Source organism: Chiroxiphia lanceolata, chromosome 16 (genome assembly GCF_009829145.1).
Source record: "Chiroxiphia lanceolata isolate bChiLan1 chromosome 16, bChiLan1.pri, whole genome shotgun sequence".
Lineage (NCBI taxonomy): Eukaryota > Metazoa > Chordata > Aves > Passeriformes > Pipridae > Chiroxiphia > Chiroxiphia lanceolata.
This window is the reverse complement of record NC_045652.1, coordinates 3,584,172-3,607,075: the sequence shown is the minus strand read 5'-3', so window position 1 is coordinate 3,607,075 and position 22,904 is coordinate 3,584,172. Positions and strand designations below refer to the sequence as shown.

The window sequence follows — 22,904 nt, the reverse complement described above, 5'->3', positions numbered from 1 at the left end:
AAGATCATTTTTGTGCCTTTCCCTTCAGGGAGGGCATACAGTCCCCTACTGCAGTAACAAGGTCCATAGAACTTCACAGTTAACTTGTTTTAATTAAGCAAGTTCCTATCAGTTTTTATAGTCTCCTTATATACACTGTGATTTCTAGTTCAGTCACAACCCTGATGAGACATATTCTGAATAAGAGAGCCTAACTTCCATCCAACAGATCAAAATTATGTTACTAAAATATTCAAAAGCCTTTGCTCTCACCCTTCTTTCACCTTATAAGGGTAAGTCATTCTAATACCAAGAGCAGCTAAAAATACCTCTGTATTTTTTAATATACTTCCACCACACCAGTATGCCTATCAAATTGGGCAAAATAACCCTGTCTCAGGATGGTGCTGTACATTTGGGCAGCTGAGCAGCTCCTGCAGCCTTGGCAGATATTCTGTTATGGAACCAACCAACTTCCAAACTGCTGGAGCAGAGCAAGCCAGGCCTTTGCCCAGGGTACCACTGTGTGAAACCTCCAAGGAATACTGGACTTGAATGCAATAGGCTTGTTGAGTGAATAAACACCAAGTTTACAGGTCCAGCTCCAGAAGATTTGTTTTCAGCTTGCTACTGAAGATCTCTGCCTTTTCAGCACCATTCCATCAGGGTTCCACAGGCCCAACCTTGAACCTGTTTTCCTCTTAAAGAGAACCCCTCCATGGGCACAGACTTCTTATATGCATTAGCCTTCAAACAATATTTTTCTTCTCTGGGAATTCAAAACTTCCTCCCTCCTTTTTTTTAAGTGAGGCTTGAGCATCAAAAATTAATTCAACAAGTAAGAGCAATTTACTGAAGACAGTGAAGAGCCAAACACACAAAGTTAAAACCACTTTATGATGCTGCCTCAACCTTGACAAATCAGGATTTGCCAACAGCTAAGGAAGAAATTGTTCTTTGTTTCCCACTACAAAACCTTGAGTGGGAGAAAACTAAAAGTGTCACGTGCTGCTTTTTTTTTTTTTTCTTAAATCAGCAGCTGCTTACAGACATCCCTGCAGGTGTTTAACTACTGAAATCTCACATTAAAAACATCAGCTTGTTTGCATCTGGACTGAACACCCCTCAGGTCTGTGCCCGGGATGGAGTACACCAGTCAGCAAACAATGTTTTCCTGCTTCACTCAAAACCAGTGGAGTCATCCTGAAGAACACAGGAAAGAGTGGCAGAGCTGAGATCCTTCAGCCTGACACAGCACAGCAGTGACCAGCAGGGAAAAAAAAAAAAAAGAGATCATTTTCTCCTATACTACATTGTTTGCTGGCAGGGCACCCTCAAAGAAAGTCTGCCCTTAATTCAGAACCAAAATCAAACATTTTCAGCAACTGTTGTAATAATCCCAGTGTCCAGATGTGACTGGACAGAACCATGAAGGGTTAGAAACGGGAGCAGGACTCGGAGTCAAACTGTGGGTTCACATTATAGCATCAAATGAAAAGCTTCTTGATGCACTATATTACTTGAGTTGGAGCGATCCTCTTGAGCTTCAATTTTTAAATCACAATAGTGTGTTTATGAAACTTTCCTAGGAAACTTCAACTACTGGCAGAAACTTCAACAAACTGCAGCCAACAGCCCTCCCCCCCTGCCACTGCCCAACCTGTAACCGAGTTCCTTCCCAAACCCTTTGGCACTTGGACACAGCTCACGGTTACCTGAACCACAGATCCATCTGCTCCACAGCTTTTGGCAACCGGGGGAGGTAATTCCCGAGCACGGGATCGCTCCAGCCCTTCTCTCCAGAGGGAGCTCTGGGAAGGGAGCCGGGGCTGCCCCAGCCGGGCACAGGAGGGTCACTAACGAGGGGCAGGGGCAGGAAAGGCAAAACCCCGCTCGGCCTCCAGGGAAAAACGTGGGAGCCGCATCCCTGGGAGTTGCATCCCTGGGAGCTGCATCCCTCGGAGCTGCATCCCTGGGAGCCCCGGCGGGAGCTGGAGGGGCTGCAGCGCCGGGCAGGGATTCCCGTGGTGGAGCAGGGGAAGGGCGCAGAGGAGCTGTGATGGATGCGCTGCCCCCGAGGCTGCTTCCCAAACCTTCTTACCCAGAGAAAATACATCGCGGGTTTTATAATCCACACTTTGAGCACCCGCTTGTGCAGAGGCTGCAGCAGGGCTGTTCTGCCAGGAACCACACGTATGGCTCGTGTGGATGTTCCCTGGGAGTTATCAGTCGTGTGGCACATCACCCTGGCAATACCTCACTCTGCTCCCAGCAGGAGGATCACATTTTTCATCTCTTTCAGGAAGAGAAATATATAGAGAGATGCATTCTTGGTCTGCTTTAGTTCAGTCTGCCCCCAATTCCCATATTAAATGACTGTTCCTCAATAAGTTACTTGTCCATTTTCATCAAAGCACCTGCCACGCACTGCACTGCATTTCTGGGCAGTGTTTTTGACACTCTGCCCAACAAGTCCCCTCAGGAACAGTCAGAGACTCTGCTTTTGAGGGAGTTTGTCACACTGTCCATACAGGAAAACTCATATTTCAGCATACCCAGATCTGACTACACTCATAAATCCTACCTCTCTTTTTGTTTCAATAAACAGTCTGCTGAACAATCTATTTCCAGAAATGTTTTCAATACTGTGGGAAAAGATCTGAAACAAATTGCGAAAGAACAAGCTTAAATGTGTCTCGGGGCTTATGTTAGCTGCACCTCTTGTTTTGTTCCAAAAAAATACCACAACAAATCTCTTTCTGAAGAGTTTCATAGACTTTTGTGAAGCTACAAAGTCAAAATTAATGAAGTTGATGCCGTTGGATCTATTACATATTTGAAATGGGAAGCTGTATTAATTTTGTGTAGTGTGGTTGACCATATCCATCTCGACTTGTTTATACTTCCAGTGTCTTAAAATGTTTTATACTTTATTTTAGTGCTTAAATTTATATAACATACTAAGTTTTGAGGAATGAGAGTATGTAATTATTATAACAGTTGCCATTTTTCTGAACATTTCAAGGCTTAAGACCATTTGTAGACTGCAGCCACCACCTGTATGTATTTAAGTGATTGGGGTACTGAAACATTTGTCTGTGCAACACCTAAAATTATCTAGACCAGTATCTATCATGATCTAGAACAGCATCTTCTTATCAAATCCAAGTACAAATGGACAACTGAAGTAATTGTAAGTATGTGTAAGAACATGAAAAACTAATTCAAAGCAACTTCAACATGTGCAATCTTTATTATTCTAAGAGCTTGCCTGGAAGAGGAAGCATGGTTGAGTTTTGTGCTTTCATTTTTGAATAGTTTTCCCATGAATGTCTTCCAAAAAGTACAAATGCACTCACACAGCAAAGTGTAAATTCTAATCCAATGAAAGTTGTATCCAAAACAAATGTATAAATAAAGTTTGAAAAGCTGTAAGATCATTGTTAAGAAGTAACTGATCGAAATGCATTTCAAGATTTATTGTATTATTTCCTCACTATCTTGACAGCATTGTTGCTGAGAACCTGATTTTCATGAGTCCAAGGTGCAATAGCACTGCCAGCTACACAGGGAAATTAATTACATGTATATTTTGCAGGTTTTCAAAAGGCACACTCAGGAGGCTGCTAATAAGAGTCAACCATCAGAAAGCGCTTTCACTGCCATGGAAGGAAAGATGTCAAAACAAAACACAATATTGCTTCTTATTTTTTTATTTAGTGGTGAAAAAATATCTTTTTGTAGTGACAACAAAAAAGCAAAAAAGTGAGATAAATACATTTTCAAACATTGCACATGCAGGCCCTAATACATCTATATTTTACTTTTTTTCCCCTATCCTAAAATGACAAAAGACAACTACAATTTTCTGATTCCTTTCATTCAGATCCAGGAGAACAAGCCAAACCCTGAATTAAATTACATTAGAGCATTATGCGAAAAAAGTTGCTCAGGACTAATGTAAGCATGATATTTTACATTATTTGGGGTGTTTCTCAGCATCTCTAGAAACTGCATTAAGGGCAAATGCAATAAACCCACTCTTTGAAAATGAAATAGCCCCATTTCCAGACTACAACCTCAGTAATGCTGTATTTTTTTTCTTGTACTCCAGGAGTATCTTTCTCATCTGTTTTGCCTTCCTTGATTCTCATTTGCATGATCTGAAAATCACACAAACAGTCCAAGATGAGGAAAAGCGACGAATAAGTCACAACAAATAGATCCTGCACGTAAAACAAACACTTCAAGATGACAGAGCTTAAAAAGAGAGTTGAAGAAAGAGAAAACGCAAAATAAATTTCTGCTTGGAAAGGTAACTGCAAACCCCGAAGTGACAGGTACAGTATTTACAAACAGAAAAAACAAACACACCAGGCCAAAAGGGACATCAGGTCCCCAACAGCAGCTGAAGTAAAGGGCCTTTTTTGCCTTCAGACAGGATTCTTGCTGCTTCCTTCAGCACCAAACACGCTGAGGCACCAAGTGTTTCAGGTGAGTGAGGCTGAAATCCTGGGGTGGAGAGCTTGGTAGGGATGGACAATGGTCACAATTCTCAGACTGACACTGAAGGGTAAGTTTGATGTTGGAAGGAGCCGAGGTATCTGCTGGGAGGTGCAGAACATCCCTGCACAGAGAGACAGTTCTGACACACACAGGGAGGGGAAACAACCCCGACATCCCCGGGGCTGCCCAGGGACACACCCCAGGCAGGGACTGGGGCTGGGTTACCTGTCAGCAGCCTGGGACTGCCTGCACAGGGCTACAGCTTCCATCTGCTCAGCCCCACCTCAGGAAAGCACCATCTGCCCAAAAGTGCAACCTGGCAGTTTGCCAGGGTGTTTAAGTCACTGCTTTAAAATCCGAGGTCAGCTCACCGTGGTGAGGACCCCAGACCAGGAATTCTGTATCCTTGCACACCCTGAGGCATCAGTTTGCACTTTGTGGAGAAGCCCTTCCCTTCTCTGAATGTCATAATGGTATTGATTTTTTGGAATACAAGGAAGACAAGAAACAGCTCCTCTGGTTTTTATTACCATGTATAAACAGTGACAAAATAATCTCCAAATTAGAGAGACACATTTGATTAGACACAGCAGAGTTCAAACACACGCACTGGCTACACAAACAGAGAGAGGTGTGCCAGCATTTTCAAAATGCCTCCCAATACATGAAGGAAATCTAAACAGAGAAACAAAAATCTCAATTAGAAACTAAGGTGTTCTGCTGTCCATAACACCCCCATGTAGCAAAGGATTTTAAACTACATTCTGAGAAGTTATATACAGTGAAACCCAGTGTGTACAGGGATGTCATGCCAGCCTAGGTCTAGAAAACAGAGAGGAAAAAGCCTCTTTTCAATAAAATATTTGCATTAAGCAGATCTGCATGAACATAGTGTTACAACACTTACTATTTCTATATTGTTTAATTCAAGGAAAATTATTGTTAGGAAACAAAAGGGCTATATGACAAGAACATACTGACATCTGCTGGCTTCTGTAAATGCATTTCTCTCAAGATTAGGATTTAATGCCCTCAACATTTTTTTCTTACCTAATGGGGCTGCAAAACAAATTTACATTGTCCATATCTGAATATGACAAATTAAAATAGTATTCTGTACTTCCAAATGTTAAAGTGTCCGTGGCATTCTGCAGCTAAACAATCTGCACAACTATACTTCTCTTCCATATTTGACTTTTTAAGTATCACAGGAAATTACTTTTGCCTAATTTGTATAAAAAAACCCAGTGATAGGAAAGACAATTTACATTCAAATAATTATTTCCTTAATTTGTTTGCCAACAAAAGACTAGTACTTCTAACTTATTATCTAAAGATGTAAATATAGCTGCCACTCAGGCCAGGCTCATAATAGCACATGTTATATCACAGTAATGGTTATCCAATTAAGAAAAACAGATTTTATTTGTATTGGTACCGTGGCAAAAGGATACACGTCAAGATAACACAGTAATCACCAAGCACACCACAGATTAGAAATGGTACCTAAACACACCAGAGAAGATCCATTATCTCTTATCATTCAACACAATCAACACAGGCATTTTGATAACCACAGAATAGTCCCAAACACTGAACAGTTTTGAAACCTACAGCCTGCAAAGTCAGAAATTCTAGTTAATGCACATAGTTCCTAAAGTAGCTCTAACCTGACATCCTTGTGAATATGCAATATTCTGTAAATCTTCATGCACTTCTAAATTTATTATCTGAAAATTGCGTGATAAATTCATTTAATGATTGCTGTAGGAATCCTACCTTAGCATTTCCTCCCTCGTGTGTGCTATAACACAAAGTTATGGTTGATAATTTAAACACAAAATAGAAGGAATTCGAAATCATAGTTCATAGTGTCAGCAACTCAGATGTGTTGCACTTGGATACTGAGGCATAAATTTAGTATTAGAAACAGTGATGCAAATCATTAAATATGAACAGTTGCCAAGCTGTGCTTAGTGCAAATCATAAATACCTGCCTCGATATTTCTGCATCTCCAAATCAACTGTCAGCTGCAAGGTCAATTCCTTTTATCAGCTCATTAGCTAAACACATTTCATAGATGAGAAAGGATAAACGGAAACCACAAATTCACCTTTCTAATGTGTTATTTGAGTCTATTTTTACTGTGTGCACTTGTGTATTTTACTGAATGCACTAACCAGCACCTTTATTCCTTGGACCAGACGCACGAGGAGAAGTGACAGTAGCTTTTGAACATGAAAAAATTCACAGCTCTTTTCCTGGCAAATGTTTCACTGAAACCCTTCCAGCCTGTTAGGAAAGGAGGTGAAGATGCAGTTCTGACATGAAGGAGGAGAAGCAGGACCAGCTTGTCTGGCTCAGTTGTGTGTCTTGGCCATTCAGCAAAGGTTCCTGTGCCTGCTGCTCACAGGAAGGGGACAGCACACCAGCCTCTAAAGCAAAACAAAGCACAGACAGGGATGGAGAGCCCAGCACTCACTGACAGCTTCCCAGGAGCCTGCCAGGGAACAGAGAACCCCAACAGCAGAGCCCACACAGCATCAGCTCAAGAGCAAGGAATGCACAAACACTTCACAAGGACCCAACTACTCACACACTCCACAGCTGACTATCCAAGTCACAGGTTCTGTCACCAGAAGAAGCACACAGGCCACCCCATGACATCAGTCATGCTTCTCCTGTCACCACTCTGTCCACCTTTCCTAGGTGGCACACTCCTAAGGTGAGGCAATTCAAACTCTTCCAGCACTGTGCCAGGAGGGACCACCCATTCGGAGGTGTCACACAGCACTGGCACTGTGCTTTAGCATTCATTTGGAATTCCCTTTCAATTTCCTCATTTGAGTCAGTTTATTAAATTATTTAAACTTCTTATATATTAAACATCAGCAGAAAAAATTCTCTAAAAGAAAAGAAAAGGAAGGGGAATTTGTTAATACCCTAAGAGCTTCCTGTTCTTTAAAAGGTGATTCCAGATTCCTAAATCCCACAGCTGACAAGAGCCAGCCCTCCAGCAGAGTGAGAGGAAAAGCACATCCCTTGGAGGTCCCCTAAGCCAGTCTTTGACTATGGGATCACTGTAAACCCAGCACAGGCTACTGCCCCAGTCACTGCACAAATATCAGGCCTGAGGCATTAAACCCCCCCCCAAAAAATCCAAACCAGCTTTCCTCTTAGCAATTCAGAGAACTGCAATGACCCTCAAAGGTGCAAGCTCCAACTATGAGCTGCTCCAATGGGTACTGGCAAAACTAACAAGGCAGGTAAAAAGAGGGGCCCCAATGATACAAGATTAAAGGACACCAAAAGTGATTTGCAATGGGAGAAGGTCTGCAGCCTTTTGGACTCAATCTGGAGACCTTCAAAGAACACGAAACTTGAGACCCAACTATTAAATAGCAGAGTAAGCAGCAAATGCAGTACAAGGTGTTGGTACAAGATAACTAAAGAGTCATTTGCTGTGGCCATGTGGAACATGCATTGCATGAGAATGTGCTTCTTAAAAGACAACAATACTGAGATCTACTAATGTGACAGGTGCAGAGCTTGATTTAAACACATGTACAGCAATAAAGCAGCCAATTTACCGCCTAAAATTTACCTCAACTAATAAAGATGCCTCCACTTACACAACTAATAGAGCATCCCTTCAGAGGCAAAGTGTAAATCTCTCACAGCAAAGCACAGACAGGTGCTGAAGTTTGATTTTGGCAGCCAAAAGTCTGAAATCTGTAGGCAGGAAGAGTCCATTTCTACTTCACTTGCATTTATTCCTTCCTTGTGAACAGTAAGGTCAGGTACCATGGAAGTTCTTAGCAGAACTATTCCAAATGTTATTCAATCTAATTTGTACCCTAATCAACTCTTGAGCAACTTGAAATATATTCTCACTCTGAGAAAACTTAAATAAATAAATATTTTTTTCCACATTAGAAAGTAGTGTTCAATCTTTTTGCTACTTGTACAATCAGTGACAAAATATTTAATGGCTCCAGCAGGGAGACAGCTTTTACAATTGTCAAACTCACTATCTGCTTGAAATACATAAATCAGAAATCTCGATTCACATTTTAGTCTACTGCTTTGCAACTGCAACTATGGAAAGAGCAGTCTATGTTACTTTTGACATCAAAGGAAACTCCCTAATTTTCCTTTATTTTGCCTGCTTGCAAAGCTTTAACATAGAGAAGTATTACAATGACTATTAGATATGTCATATAAAAATTGTATCTATTTTAAGACATGTTTATAAAGCAACACTGACATTAAGAATTATTCATGGTCTATTGTTGTTGTTTTATTCAACAACACAAAACCCCACAAACACAACAGTTAAAAAAAGTCCACAACAAACTCCCCCACAGGAACCTGTCAGGCAAACATGTCAATCAGACATGAGCTGCAGCTCCTGACACAGACCCTGACAGGACCATCTCAGTTTTAACTCTGGGGTCACCCCTGTAAAACAAATTTGCAATTCAAGGCCAGGTCATAGGGCTGATTGGAGCCAAGGTGCTGGCACCTGCACCATTAACTTTGGAGAGAGTGGATTTTTACCCATTTATATTTACTGTATTACTGTATCTTCCTAAATTTGATCACCTCGATTTTTTGCGTTTTAAAATAGTTTTAAATTATTTCCTTTCATTAAAGACAGGGGTTTTGTCCAGTACTCAGAGACAGCATCACGACCCCACTGTCCTTTCAGCTGCCTCCAGGAGTCCCCATCAATCCTGCAGAACCCTTTATATCCCAGCAGCAAGACTCAGTTGTGATACACATTTGGATGCATTACAGCAAAAAGACACCTCTGCATTTAGAACACAATAAAATATTTAGGATTCTACATAGACAAGTTTGTACGTAATGAGATTTCAAGCAACGCTCGAGTCCTTTTTAAAATCCACTCAGGTTCTAACAAACACACATATTTTTAAAAAGGCTGCAATGAAACTGCAGTTTGAGTCGACTCAGAGGCAGGAACAAGCACCAAAACAATGGGAATGGCAAAACCAATGGAAAATCTCTGGGTTAGCACATTAAAAGGGAAACACGTAACAAGTGCCATCATCAGAAGTTGATTAACACTCTCCTGCAGTGAAATGGCAATTGCTGAAAACAAAACTATGCCCTAAGTGCATAAAGGGGCCAAACCACTTGACTGCATCATTCTTCTCCTTTGAGCCCATGTCCCAACAAGAACTGATTAATCAGAGGGTTCTTTGGATATGACAGGTCCCAGAGTGAGGATGAAAGATCAGATCAGCACCAAAGCCGACTGATTTGAAGGCATTTTACAGTGGGAGGAGTAAAAGATGGCTTTGGTGTCAAAGATGTGATTTTAGCACAAGGCTTTTACAAAGCAAAAGGATGTGTTTGTGCACTGGCCCCCAGAGTGCTCCTGCACCAGGAGACAAGTGAGCCCTACCCTGCCCCACCTCTCAGCTGGGCTTTATGGCTGATTCTTCCCACAGTGCCATAAGATCCTTAACAATCAGTTACAGCCAGAGGTGCAGAACTGAAAGAAAGTGAAAGCAACGCTGTAAAACAGAAATAACGAGAGAAAAGCACACATCCAAACCCCGCGGGCTGGTATCGGGGACTGGAAAACAATAACAATTAAATCATCTGTTTTTAAGCACTGAGGACATTCACAGCAAAGCAAGTGTGTCAAACATGCAGTATGGACAATTTTGGTATTTGGCAAGAGTTCAACACTTGTAATGACCAGGGCAAACCCAATCGGCCTCCTGTGGAGGCAGCTGCAGACGAACACACCATCACGATGGCAACAGGGAAGAGGTCATCGCGAAGAGAAGGAGCCATTTGGAGAGTGTCCTAAATTAAGTAGTGGGAAAAGGGTCTAATATCACAGAAAGATCAGGAGGATACCTAGATCCATTCATCTTCCTGCTGGGCCACTCTGTGTGGCTCAATTCAAACTGCACTCTGGGACTTCCTTAGCATTTATATTGTTGCCGACTCAAAATGGGTATCACCATGTGGTAGATGACATTTTAGGTAGCTCATCTTCCATGTTGGAGGAAAGGACATTTAAGTAACTACTCACATAAACAGTGGACTGCCTGCAGGGGAGTGACACTTTATTTATTTTTTTTTTTTTAATCTTAGTGCTTCACTGTAGAGTTTCACTGTAACAAAAGATTTCATATTATTTCCTGAGACACTGATCACAGAGAACCACTCGGCAGCACGACTTGAAAGGGATGCTTCAATATCCTTTCCCCAAAAAGCAGCAGGACTGTAAACTCTGTGGTCAAGAAGAACACAGACTATGTTACATCCCAAGGAAATTGTTACAGAATTACATAAATTTGAACATAAAAATTACTCTGAATGCAGCGCTTAAGACTATATTCTACATTTTCATACAAGGGCTGCTTACAGGTTGTTTATTTACTCTCAAAATAATTTGCTCAACAAAATATCTCCAAAATATTGCATCATCCTTAATTTAGGAAAAAATGCTAACTGTGAAAAAAAGTGATATTTTTGCTAGGACAAAGGTGTCAATATTGGCTCTGACAGAGATTAGCAAGCCTTTTTTTCTAGATCAGTGCCATTCAACATTGTTTAATTTCTCCCTCCTCAAACCATAAATTATCAATCCTCTACAACAAATGAAAAACTCAGAAATCCAAGAACAAAACCATTTAACATTTAACAAAACAAATTTAAAAGATAAAAGCAGAAACTCGGGAACTGGGCATGCAGAGGAAGAGTGATGGTGACTCATCAGCCAAACCACTTCTGTGGGAGACAACTGTGGGGAATCAATGAACAGACAGAGAAAAGATATGGGTTTTTCCAAGACAACAAAGTTACACAAAATTTTATTTTGAAATCCAGGGCTCTGGATCTGAGGTCCACAACAGACCGTCAGTTTTTGTAAGACAACAGCATTATGTATTAAACTTCTTTTTCCGTGTGTGTTTCTTATGTGTAAGCTCCAGGAAAGATAAAAAAGCCTTAAAACATCCAAAAGGCAGGCAGCAGAATGACCCAAATGCAAGGAAACCAACTGCAACTGCACTGGGCTTTCCCACCAGCACAGTACACAGGAATTTACTACTGATTTATGTCATGTGATGATGGTGTTAATTTAAACATAACAAAACCTTTGCCATTTAACACAAGCAAAACTGTCCAGCACAACTGCACTTTCTTGTGCCTCTATATAGATGTTCTTCCATCTTCTCTACAACTATTTCAACTGTCAGAATACTTTCATCTGAAATAACAGCATTTCCTCATTTAAACCTTCTCTGAAATTTCCTACCCACATTTTCACACATTCACACCTTCAAAACAAAAGGCTTTTAGAGTTGAAAGTTTCTACATCAAGTTGGAGTTTCCCAAATTTCTCAGGAAAAAAAAAAAGTAGTATGTATTTTCAGACTAGCTTCTTATCATTCTGATCATGTAATATTTGCTCACATCTAATACAGAGACTGAACTCAGAGACAATAAAATCCCTAGAAAACCTTTGGAACCAGCAAGCAGGAGAGCAAGACCCTATGAGCATCCTCCCCAAGAACAGTCTGCCAGCACGTATTCATACTTGATTTGATTCTAAAAATAATCCAGTGGAAAAGTGCCAAAAAGAAAAGGAAAATTTGAAATACAACTACCAGCACGACAGAGTCAAGATGAAAGAATGACAAAGCACAGCAGAAGGCTGAGAGGCACCAACTCCCCATAGAGGCCATTCCCTGAACAGCTGGAGTTGGTGATCCTTGTGGGTCCCTCCCAGCTCCGAATATTCTCTGTGTATGTGCTTCTGTGGAACTCCAGCTCTCACTACCATTGGTTTAACACTGAGGAGCTTAAACAACAATTGCTTGGATCATATTCTATGCTGTATCCTTGTAATTCCTTTTTTTTTTTTTTTTGGAATCATAACCTCTTCTTTCTCTACTCCAAACTCTCCTGGTCAGAGGTTGTGCACTGGAGGGTTTAAGCCAAGTGTGCTGTGCACTGAGAAAATGTGTATTTTTAGTGTTTGCAATGCTGGTCCCAGTGAGCTGCACATTCCCTGTGGTCAGTGTTGGGCTGTTTATCCCAGAAGCAATTTAGTTTTGCATTTTAGTTTGCCCTTTAACACAACCAAGGCTTTCAGCTCACCCTGTTGTAACCCCATTCCCTCAGACCTTTCCAGCTGAAGGAGAGACAATTATTTCAACAGAGATGAGTTTGCTCAGTCACTTTTCCCCAATGTCCCTGACTGACAGCAGTCAGTCTCTGATTTACAGACACTCCCAGTTTGTGGCACAGTGTTTCCCATTCCAGGCAGTGATCTTAATTTTAGGGCACTGATTTGCATAAGCAGCTACTAAGGCACATGTCAGCGCAGAACTTACATTCACCTTGTTCCTTTCAGGGTATTAGCACAGCAACATCTTGCTGTTCAGAAACACAGGATTTTAGAACTGCAGCCAAAGTTGCAAAATATTCTGGGTTTTTTAACTGGCTGTGAGAAAACTGTGATAGAGCTTCAAATCTGTGCACTATGTTAGAGACGCTTCAACCAACTTCTGAAAGATACATCACAAAATACTCAACAGTTTCTTTCCCCTTCAAAAGAGCCAAATAGTTAATACCTCATAACACAACTAGAATTGCAGGATATTCATCAAAAACTCCACTTAGAAATATTTTTCCTTCTGCACAGGATCTCTGCAAAGTACAAAATCTGGAGCAGAAGAGTTGCCACCTACTTGGCAAAAAATAGTATTTCAAAGCATGACAAGCATATATTTGGCATTTGGTGTTGCTTGGTAGGTAATTGTAACCCATCCTGTGAATAAAACACCCTGGCCTCTGTGCTCTACAGAATCCTACACATGCTCCAGCACTGCTGTTACATCCCAGCATCCCAGAAGGGGTTTTCCATGCCCTTTCAGTTTGCATTCATTTTTTAGTGTATCAGCTTGAAGGACACAGCTGAAATTATCTTATTTGCAGTAAGCTGTCATTCTTGACACAGCAAATTTTAGCAAAGTAATAGTAATGAAGGAAAATTTTAATAAATACCGAGAGTTTCAAAGACAGTTTTTAATCATAAAAGCATACATTCAGACTAGGTGATGAAAACACTATTTACTGATAACATACACAAGAACACACAACATGAAGTGTCAGAGATGGCACTGTACCTCCCAGAATGAGGACTTGCACTACAGAATAATCAGGAGCGTGGAAAAACTCAATTATTTCATTAAAAGAAACTCCCCATTAAAAAGTGCAACCAAGCAAAAAATGAAAAACAAAGGGCAACAACAACAACAAAAAAAAGACTTCTCAATAACGCCTTGGGGAAAGATCCTCAGAGACAGGAGCTTTCTGCTCTCAGGAAATGTTACAGCTCAAATTGGGCACAATTGAGTCAACACAGATGTACGTGATTTCACTGTATCAAGGCCAGAAACAGTCAGGACACTTAACATTTTGTTTGAGCCCTGTCTATTCACTTGTTTCCTGACTCTTCAGTTTTATTCACCTACTGCTTTTATAAAGGAGCATGAGACAAGAGCATCCTCATCTCCCACATAAGTGGGAAGGAGTCAAGATTCAAGAATTAAGTAGAAAGAGTGCTGACAGATGCAGAAAATAAACACATTTTTCAACTCCTGTATTTCTCTCAAGCTGTAGTATGAGACATCAATCTTAATTACATAAGATCCATCTTCTTTAGACAAGTACACCTTTCAGACACCAACATGCTCAATGTAGCCATGCCTTCCATAACTATAAAATAATATTTCTTCTTGTAGCCAGCATTAGGAATCCTACCTTTATAGTATATAATGCTTAGAGTTAGATCTAAAAATCAGATTTCAAAGCTACAATGTGATAAGTTAGTGATGCCAATTTTTTTAACCCAGCCATTGGTCTCTTCTATATTTCCAGCTATCTCAACTTCCCCCAGTGCAAGCAAATACTGAACAGCTCTTTGGTCCTAAACAAAGCTTACCTGTCTGCACAAAGGTTAATATTTCCATGAAATTCCTCCTAAAAACTAGGCAAAAACCTGGTAAAGCCAGTATATGTGCAGAGCTGGCAGAGAAGCAGTAGGTCCCCCACAAAGGAATAAAAAAATACTGGAAGAGAGACTGAGTGGGAGAGACAGTTTGGAGGGAATGAGATAAGATTCTTTAGAAAATAAATAGTAAGTAAGAGCATCACTAAGGAAAAAAATGATGGAAAAGACAGCAAAAACAGTGAGAAAAGTCAGAGGAGGAGGGGAACAGAAAAAGTACGCAAACATCCATCAGAGATGACACAGGTACGAGCTGATCCTGCCCGGGGCAGGACGAACAAGGGCAGCAGTGCCTGAGTCCCCTCTGGCCTTGCTATGCCATGTTTAACTTCAAGGGGGCTTTGTGCAGGGCTCAGCACTGGGAGCAAGAACACATTTCAAACCCCAGCAGCACGGCAACCACGGCCTCAGGACATCCCATTCCCCTCCCGTGCAGCAGCGCAGCCAGCAGGGATTAGGTGTGCACGGAGTGTGGAGGCATCGCTGGCACAATTCTCAGTGCTGGGAACTGCACCTTGCAATCCTACCTGTGTGCCCATGTCCCGTGCTGGGAATGGATCACATTATGCATCCAGGAATTAACAATCCCGCTGGCTTCCTCGACACTTGGCTCCTGACAGTACTGTTGTCATTTAAGGGCACCCTTTCCTGAAAACCAGCACAGCATCCTCATCATGGCAAGGGCACCAAGTACTTCAATTACAAGAACTATAAAAATCATCAACATACTGTGAATTTTATTCCTCACGTTTGTCAGCTCTATTACTGACACTCAGTTAAGGACTAATAGAAAAAAGAAATATAGTCTTGACATTAGAAACACTGACTTCATTTCAGGAAACGCTGAATCCTTTGTCTAATGTATTTACCAGAAGAATAAACTGTAAATGAGACTTGGGCAGCCAAGCCTGTATAGCCTACATAAGACAGTGAGCAGATCTGAACTATAATCAGAAAAGCGACACAGAAATAGTTTCACAGAAACTCATCGATGCAAAATCATTCAAGTAAAAGTAAATAAAAATAAATTAAAAATACCTATTCTGTATCGCTACTATAACCCTGATAACTGCAGCATGTGATAACGACCACTTTCCTAAAAACTAAACAATCTATTGATATACATATTGAAAACTCACACAGCCCCACTACTCTTCCCAATATAGATCTTCTCAAGCAGCTGTGACTATTTGGTCTCTAAAACTTAACTATTTGATTACGAGGACTAGCTCTGGTTTAGACTGTAGTACATCCACGATCATCAATCTCTACCCCAGAGTGACAAAACCTTGCTTCTGCTTTTACAGCCCACACGTACAACTGTTTTCACACTTCCAAATGACAAATGAAACACGCAGTATCTTTCCTAAGTATCATCGAGTCTAGAGAAGTGAAGCAAGGGACTTGACATTCTTGGGACACCATCACCAGCATCTGCTGTGTTTTATGATCCAGTTCGGCTTGAATAAACTGGATCTTACTTAAAGTGAAAAAAGCAGTCATCACTAAACTACTTCCAAATGTAACATACTATGCCACATTTGAAATTCAGAGTAGATAAACAAAAGCTGCAGCGTTGGACAAGATCTTTCACACTTCGCTGATGTGAATCACTCCAGTCAAACTTCAGACCACATTCGTTCCACCATCTGTGCGCACCATGTTCAGTTGGCAGCACGATGTCCAACAGCCACATCACAAATTTTGAAACCGTACGACTCGTGCCACTCTCACTCTGTAAAACCATCTCGCAGTGCACAGCCCTGCCCCTGCTGAGGAGCGGCAGTCCTGGCTGTAACTGCTGTACATCTTAAATGTACACAGTGGCACTACGCCTGCACTGAACAGCTATTTAGGAAACATTTATACTTTTTTTTTTCCTGACAGAAGCGCGCAGGAGAAAACGCTATGATAAATCGCCAATAAAATCAGCAAACATCGATGACTTACAGGCAGGTAGTTTCCCGGCAGTTAAACATCTGCACCCTTTCAACCAGCAACTCCTCTGAGCCCCGACTGCCCATGTTTCTCGTTGTTCCCTGTGCTCGGGAGCCCCCTCCCGTGCCGCCCTTCTCCCGCAGCACCTTTCGCACGGCGTTTCTCAGGCGAGAGCGGAGCGGGCGCGGTGCCCCCGAGCCCCGCGGAGCTCCCGGGGCTCAGCAGCGCTGCCCTGCCCGCCGGCTCCAGCCCCAGCCCCGCTTGCCCCGCGGCCCCGGCCCCCCGAGAGCTCCCCCTGCGCGGGCACTCCGCGGGCGCGCATCCCTCCTCCCGGCCCGCCCCGGGAACTTTCCGGCCGCGGAGCGGGGCCAGCGGGGCCACCGCGCACCTGCCGGGCTGCCCCGCTCCGAGCGGCCCCGCTGCCCCCGCGCAGCCCCGGCCCAAACTCACCATAAAGAGGCGAGCGCAGGCGAAGGGTCGCGGCGCGTCTCCCGTCCGGGGGCGGGCGGGCGGCCCCGCCAGGCGAAGCGGCTCCCGCAGCCCGTTCCCTCGCCGCGGGCAGCGCCGCCGCCCCGGCTCAGCGCCGCATGCCGCGCCCCCCGCCCGCCGCGCCCGGCTCCCCCCGCACCGGCAGCGGGGCCCCTGCCCGGCCCGCCCGCGACCTCCGCGGGCAGCGGCGACAGCCCGGGGGCGGCCCCGCCGCGGCGGTGCCGGGAGTGGAGCGGGCGAGCGGGCGGCTCCTCGCTCCGCTCCGCGCACCGGCCGGACAGACGGACCTTCGCGGGGCGGAGGCGCTGCCGCTTCTCCAGCCGGCGCGGAAAGTGGCTCCGGCGGCGGCGGGCGGGCGGAGGTGACCTTCAAGCCCGGCGGGGCGGGCTGGGGCGGGGGTGTTGGGGGGGAGAGCGGAGAGCGGCGGGGGAGCCCCTGCGCCGGGGGAGGCGGCGGAGCGGGAGCGGCGGCGGAGGCGGGATGCGGCGGGACGGCGGCGCGGGGCCCCCGGGGGGGAGCGGGGGCTCCCCGGCGGGTGGGGGCGCGGCCGCGCCCGGGATTTGGGATTGGCGGCCGCGCGGCGGCGCCCGGGAACCCGCGGGGAGCGGAGAGCGGCCCCCCCGCACCTGCGGCGGGGGATGCGCGGGATGCGGGGGATGCCCGCGGCCGGGCGCGCTCCGCCGGGGCGGAACCTCCTCGGGTCACCGGCGGCGCGGTGGCAACTTTGAGCCCTCGGCCCGGAGAGCTGCGCGATCCCCCGGCCGGAGCGCGCAGGGGCTGTCGGCAAACACACGCACACACATATATACACATATACACAAAGCGGCGCTGGGGAAACTGCTGATTAAAACGATGCCCTTGGCGAGCCTCAGCCATCTCTGTGCTTCCTCTCCTTCCCCTTTGCCCAAAGGAAACCAAATCTTACAAGATTTCTAATGCGCAGAGCATCTCGCAGCATCCCTAACCGCATGGATTGCTGTTGAATTAGGCTGACGGCGGCTATTAGCGAGAAAGTTTGAGGGAAATAATAAACATCAAGACCTGTCAGAACAATGCCTCGTCCTTCTCTATACGTTAGGTATTGAGTCTGTAACGATCAAACATTTTTGTGCTCAGCCTTCAGTTACAATAAATTAATGCCACTGAGACTGACTTCAGCATGTAAACTGCTATCAATCACAGATGGGTAGTGTGAGCATCACACAGATGTGCTACCTCCTGTGGTTTAGGAGCAAGGAGTTGTTTCAAGCGTGGAGATGGAAATGCAAACCTGTAACAATCAGGTGATAATGAGGAGGCAAGCTTTAAATCATAAGCGTGGGATTCCTTAAAAAAAATTTTAAATTAATAACCTCCCTCTAAACTCTTTCATCTCTGTAGAAAATAAAGCCAAATATTCTTAAGTTCAACTGCAGTTCCCACATCTATCATCAACAGAAGTACCTCAAAAAGCACGTATCTGTATCCCCTTGCCTCTCCTGACAGATTTGGGGCTTGGCCTATTTCTGTTGCTATTTTAAGGCCCAAGGTACGATCCTGGATCCCCTAAATACGTAACTCAGCAGAACTGCTCAGGAATGTTCCTTTACCAAGTCAGACCAGTTTATGAAGCTGGATCTTTTCAAACAGAATTTACCATTCCTCATCAAACATGAAGCAGTGTTAAACTAACAGCTGGAAAACTTTAGCTCTACCTTGTTTAAATCTGACAGGGACAAAGATAGTCAAACATTCATTTTCAGGATCCAAATGTAACTTATCAAGTTATCACAACAGATTCTCTTAAAATGTATGTCCCAGTCCCTATGAAGTTCACATAAAGATCCTTGGATGGATCTTTAAATCCACGCTGTGGGTTTCCTTCACTTCTGTTTTTAACCTTCCAATTCACTCCAAAATCAACACAAAGAAGGCAGTGGGAGGCTTGTGTTCAACAAATGTAAACTGGGGGTCAAGACATTACACTGAAGTTCTTTAAACTGCTACAAAATTATCTTACAGTGGGTCACTGGGCACTCTTTGCAGTAGGAGACACTTAAAGCCATATTTACTAATCTGTCTATGATAAAGTGATCCTAGTAGAAGCTTAGCAAGTAGAAATGAAACACAATGCTGGAAATATTTCTTAACCCCTTCCTAATTTGTATGTTTAGGCCCTCTTATAGGAAAATAATTTTCAACATTCTGCTTAAATATGACTGACTACATTGACAGGTTTGCCATGTGGCCCAATTCCTGCTACTTTGTCAGCACTTTTTAAAGACTGAACTGATAAAAAAAACCCTGAAAGATGAGCTTCCCTGTAAAAAATGTCCAGCCTTTGATGATATGTGCTGATGCAGTATGAGGCAAATTTTTTTCCTGGTGAAATTTTTGCCATTAGGTTATTTAGGGTCAATCCCAGCTCACACAGAGTTGACCATTGATTGACTCAGAGCAGTGTAAGATTCTCTTGCCCAAAGGCCCAAAGACCCTTGCACAGGGCCATGAAGCAGTTTTATGAAACCTAGGAAGGAAGGACCATCTGGTGCCTTCCCAAGTGAAACAGCCTGGAATTCCTTTCTTTTTCCCAAATATGTGATTTTCAGGGTGGCACCAATGCAAACATTTTTAAGTATCTCACTTCCCTTCAAAATCTGACCTGTAGTCTTCCACTGTCCACTCACCTCTCTGTACAGCTGGCAGCCTCAAGAATGAAGAATTAAAACTGTTTTAAGGTGCTAAAATAATAAACAGGTGAAGCTCACACAAAAACATGAGCTAAATCAAAATCCTCCATGAAGGAACACAGAAATCTCACAAACTGGACTTGCTACCAAGTTTTCTTCAGGCATTTGAGCATTCCTGAGGAGTAGGGAATACTCACTGGAGTATTGAGGACTACTCACAGGATTAAAACTAAATCAGGTCCAGGTGTTTGTTGCTTTCATCTGGCCTTGATTACAGAAACAGGTGTATGTTAAAAGATCAGAGCTTGTCTTTTGCAGTCCCAACACCTACGTACTCTTCTTTTGAATAAATCCTGGCAGAAAGGTTCTCTTGGCTTGTTTTTCATGTCTGTTTTCCCTTTGTTCCCTTCCCATGAAAGAACCTTGAACTCCAAGTCAGATCTTTCTTAAAAGAACTCCTCTGTACTCAAAACTTTGCCATCGTTATTATAGATAGACTTTGTTTATATATTATTATATAGAGACTTTAGACTACTTATTATATATAAGACTTTGCCATCATTATTATATATAGACTCCCAGCTGAGGTGAAAGTTTTGGTGGAAGAAATAACTGTTGATGAGAAGAAAGGAGAGATAAATGATGAGCAAAGAGAAGCCAGCAGAGAGTGTCAGAGTCTCACATGGGGCAGTGGCAGAGCAGAGAACAGCACCCAAATATTGTCTTTTGTCCCAGAGCTCCAAGCATTACAATATTTCCTTTCCTAAGCCTGATGTATCCAAATGTACCTGCCTGTGCATCTCTTAGAACCACCTGCAGAAAGATATGTTGCTATTTATTCATCTTGGTAATAGACAAACCATTTAAAGCACACGATTAAAAAAAAAAATGCTGGCAATTCTACCCCAAAGTCACCACTGTGTGAAGCCTGACAATTTTCAGTCATTCCTATGGGAAATATTTACAAAGAAAATACACAGATTTAAATATAATTGGCTAGTCATGCACTTAAACATGTTACTTTGAAAGGGGATATTTTCCAATTGAATTTAAATTATCAATGGCAAGAGAACAAAATAAAGGTCAGGCAATGAAAGGCTCTGCTGAGACATGATGTTTTATACACATTCCCAGTTAGGGATTAATTTTAAAATATTTTTTAAAAAATTCTTTTCTGAACAAAAGCCTATTTATGGTTTTATTAAAATTGGAAATATTTTTCCCTTTATAGTAAAATGTTTTCAGAGTTTATTTCCAAATTTGGGAACTGGTGTGTGATTGTTCTAATCAAGAGATCTTAAGAAAACAGATCTATGGTATGGTGGAAGATGAGCTGGAGATAAAAGATGATTTCTTGGAGAAAATAATTGTTCTGAAGAGCAGACTAAGTCAATGCTGCAGATGCTGTATCAAAAGAAAAAAAAAAGAAATCAAGAGAAAAGCGGTAAAAAATTTATTTGAAGTCTTCAAAAATAAAGATTCCATGTATTTGTAAGGAAGATATAAATAGTACATACATATTTAATGCTTTAAAAATTCATAATGTACTCGCAGCAAAGAGCATCTCTAACAAATCCACAGATGCCACAACACAGAAGCCATTTGCAGTGAAGTGGGTGAGCTTAAAAGAAAGTAAATCCAAGTGAGGTGGTTGCTGATGTATCACAAATTTCAGTGCCATAAACACTCGAGGAATCATTTTTAGGGTAGTTATGCCTTGGTCTATCCTTGGGGAACAGTCCACTGGCAGTTAAACCATGGGACATTGAGCAGAAAGCCTTGAATGACCTGGAGGAAGGTGGTGTCTTGATTCTTGAAATTCGGGACAAAACAGGAATCAGACTTAAGGAAATGGAGAAATCACCTTTCACAGACAAAACATGAAAAAAAAAAAAAAGATGTAGCACTCTGTACATGTACCCTGCTGCTGGTGGTGCAGTTTTAGTTTAATCTCACATTCCTTAAGTGCTTTTAGACAATTTATAGTGTCTGAGCTCTTGTTTCCTGGATGGTTTGTTGACTGGAGTTGAATAAATTGTGTGTGTGTGTGTATGGTCAGATTAATGAATCCAGTTAGACTGAATTTCTCCTTCTCTTGTGCATTGCAGAGCAAGGATTATTTGCTGCGGATCAAATACTGGTGTCTGAATAATTCAATGGTTTTGTCTCCATGTCAGAAGAAGGAGTTAAGCTGTTGCTACATTTTGTTCATATCTTTCTACTTAGGAGAATAATTCTGGGATATCTGACCCACACTTTTAAGTTATTATTACAATATTTCATATTTCAGTCCTAAATAATAAAATGAACTATATTGTCACGCAGATTTAAGACCTACTTTAAGACATTCATAGCTATTTAGTAGAATCATTGAGTAGCAAGATAATACTTCTGTTTTTAATGCCCTAATAGCAGCATCTTCATGTGCTTGCATCTACATATCTATAAAATTTGAGAGTTTCCAACTTATTTGCCTGTGATAAAATGCTGATCTCTTTCCTTTCTCCAGGGAGTTGTTTTTTCCCTGTCCCCTGACTTTGACTTACAGCATATGTACCAATCCTCTTGAAGAAACATCTTGAAGAAGCAACTGCACACCCAACTCAGCAGCATCTCCTGATTTTTATCACTCTGTTTTATCTCCAGGTTATTTTGGGAGCACCTTGGGACTGAAGAGCATTCAGATAGGGCTGATGACTTATGGCTTTATATGTGGTAAAAAGGTCAGGCTGGTTCAACTGACCTTTCTTGGAGGAAACCTCCAGTGTGCACGTTGCCTTTTTGCTGTCCCATGTGGAGGGATGGGTTCACAGATTAAACATTGTCAGGTTCTGTGCTTCCCTTTCTGCTTTCACTTCCATTTATATTTCGGCAGGGCTAGGCAAGTGTTGACAGGAATTGTTAAAAGCAACGGTGTCAGCTTTTTCTCCTTTATGTTAGGGACATTTGGAAGGGAGGAGACAAGCCCTGCTACTGAAAGAACCAGAGCAGGACTCTGGAAAATTTCAATCCAACGCCATCTCCATCTGACTCCTGAGGATGCCACTGCCAAAAGCACTTCCCCTTTCTCTTTAGCTCTCCGAGGGTTTTCTTCCCTGTGCAATGAGAACAATGATCCTGAGTTTTGTTGTAAAAGAGCTGCTGGACCTGTGTGTGAACACACAGCCAGGCTCCTGAGGAATTCTGTGCTGCTCCTGGGCCAAGGGGCAGGTGCTTCTTTCCTTAAGGAAAGCAAATATTGCAGATGCTGCAGAAAGGC

General features: G+C 42.8%; 1 protein-coding gene across 15 annotated transcripts in view; it reads right to left on the bottom strand.

The window, feature by feature from the left end:
* RBFOX1 (RNA binding fox-1 homolog 1) overlaps window positions 1-22,904 on the bottom strand; it is a 1,157,213-nt gene that overhangs the window by 786,004 nt on the left and 348,305 nt on the right. For 2 of the 15 annotated variants that reach the window (XM_032703692.1, XM_032703695.1), the window contains exon 1: window positions 16,938-17,013. The exons of the other annotated variants lie outside the window; for them this stretch is intronic. In XM_032703692.1, coding sequence (XP_032559583.1) covers window positions 16,938-16,940 — 3 coding nt within the window. In that variant the 5' untranslated portion in view covers window positions 16,941-17,013. Of the gene's footprint in view, window positions 1-16,937; window positions 17,014-22,904 lie in introns of those variants that run through there. 15 annotated transcript variants of the gene reach the window in all.